The following is a 2,060-nucleotide window of genomic DNA, read 5'->3' on the forward strand; positions in this document are numbered from 1 at the left end:
AAAATAAAAATAAAATATATTATTTTAATAATAAATAAATAAAATAAATAATAAATCACATTGCTTGTCAGTATTGGTGAGATATCAATCAGATATTTCTCAGTAACACGGACCAATAACTTCATCATTACAATGTGCATTAAATCAGTGTTAACTCTGCGTTAAGTATGCATTAACACAATGCTAACTCTTGCGTTAACTCAGTGTTAACTCACTTTATCCAGTAGTAGTATTGTAGAGAAGTTAGGTGTCTCCAGAATGTGAAGTGTTTGTATGAATTTGGCACAATATATTGCATCAAGAGTAGTGAACCGACACCTGGGGAATATACACAGCTGCAACAAGCGATTCAATGTACGACTTTTAAGAACACCTGGTAAGGGAATCAGTGGGGAATCAGAATCAAATCAAATGAAATCAGAATCAATGATTCAGTATTGGTATGAGTATCAGATCAATATGGATCAGTAACACGGACCAATAATATCATCACAATCATCAATTTATTATTATTATTATTATTATTATTATTATTATTATTATTATTATTATTATTATTAACTAACTAACGTGGATTGATAAAAGAGTCCTTTTGGTTCCTCAAGTAGCTGATGATCAGCTGATGGTTGTCCTCTTGTCTCTTCTTCTCTTCCATCAGTTTATCAATGAGAGCCTGGGACCGCTCCTGCTCCTTCTTCTTCTTACTGGCCGGCTAGGGAGAGGGGAAAGGGGAGGAGCTAACTTATGGTACATGTACGTATTACATGTATCAGTACATGATGTGTCACAATCAGTTTATTATTATAATTAATATTTTCATTAGAATCAATCGAAAGATGGTGATAATTATTCATCATCTGTGACACACTGGGTGGAGCCAGTTATTAATATTGTGGGAGGAGCTAGTTATTAACTAATAGTTATTACCATTTCTTGATTGTTCTCCAGTGTTTGTATAACGTCTTTAGCTTTGTTAATCTCATCATTGTACCGCTCCTTGGGAACATGAAGATCATATAAGGACAGGGACCAGAAAGCAACATAGAACGAACAACTAAAATAAATAAATAAATAAACAAACAAACAAATAAATAAATAAATAAATAAATAAATAAATGAATATTAATAAACACATACTTAATGTCTTCCCAGACTTTGCTCGGTTGAAGTGGTCTGACTGATTCTATAATTGGACCAAAGACTTCCTCACACGATGTAATGAAGTGTTTCTAAAAATAGATATTCGAATCTAAAAATAGAACAATATTAATTCTTTCTCCTCACCTCCTGTCTATTCATTATTGATTTTTTGGTTTCGTTTGTGACATTTTTAAAGGATTTCTCTAACTCGGCAAACTTAACCTAAAAATAGAACAATGACATCATAATTACATCATAAAATAATAATAGAAATAATTAATTATAATAATCAGTGGATCAGACAGTACGGAGACTTAAAATTTATCAAAAATAATAAGAATTGTTATAAAAAACATCATCATATCCACCACCCACTCACTCCTCGAATCCCAACACATTTATAATCACACCCCTCTAAAGCCCCCCATTCCCTTACTCCAATGCTTGAGAATATCTTTGGTCTATAAAGGAAGAACGCTACGTCCCCCGTCATCCTGTACTCCTGTATCAGGGTATCTAGTGAAGGGACTCTCTTAGAGTACTCATCAGGACTTAAATGAGACGAGAGGAAACCACCAAACTGTACCAGGGTATCCATACACTAAAAGATTTAATAATAATAATAATTTATACATACATGTATATATACAGAATACAAAATAGATGTTATGTATCATGTGCTATTGTAGTATACTTCAGAAATAATAATAAATATTTTCATATTTTACTCATCAATCGAAAGATGGTGATTAACTGTTCATCATTAGTATACCACATTGGAACAACTTTTAAAATTCATTAAAAAATCCAAATTTGATCAAAATCAGTTCAAACTTTCTACACAACATAAGTACATGTATATGCATCAGAAAATGTAATAAAAATGAAGAATTCTCTACTTTTCATTTTTGGTGAAATTT

At 31.6% G+C, this 2,060-nt stretch overlaps 1 protein-coding gene across 1 annotated transcript; it reads right to left on the reverse strand.

Annotated features, from left to right (window-relative positions):
- Positions 1-191: 191 nt before the first annotated feature.
- Positions 192-1,741, reverse strand: LOC109591468 (THO complex subunit 2-like; the record flags this gene model as incomplete). The annotated part of the gene is made up of 6 exons (XM_020007197.1): positions 192-373; positions 571-712; positions 928-1,054; positions 1,138-1,229; positions 1,285-1,362; positions 1,577-1,741. Coding segments are annotated over 6 exons (771 nt in total), but the record flags the coding sequence as incomplete, so codon positions are not given.
- Positions 1,742-2,060: the final 319 nt, after the last annotated feature.

This window comes from Amphimedon queenslandica, unplaced genomic scaffold (assembly GCF_000090795.2).
Source record: "Amphimedon queenslandica unplaced genomic scaffold, v1.1 AMPQUscaffold_8100_Cont19953, whole genome shotgun sequence".
Classification (NCBI taxonomy): domain Eukaryota; kingdom Metazoa; phylum Porifera; class Demospongiae; order Haplosclerida; family Niphatidae; genus Amphimedon; species Amphimedon queenslandica.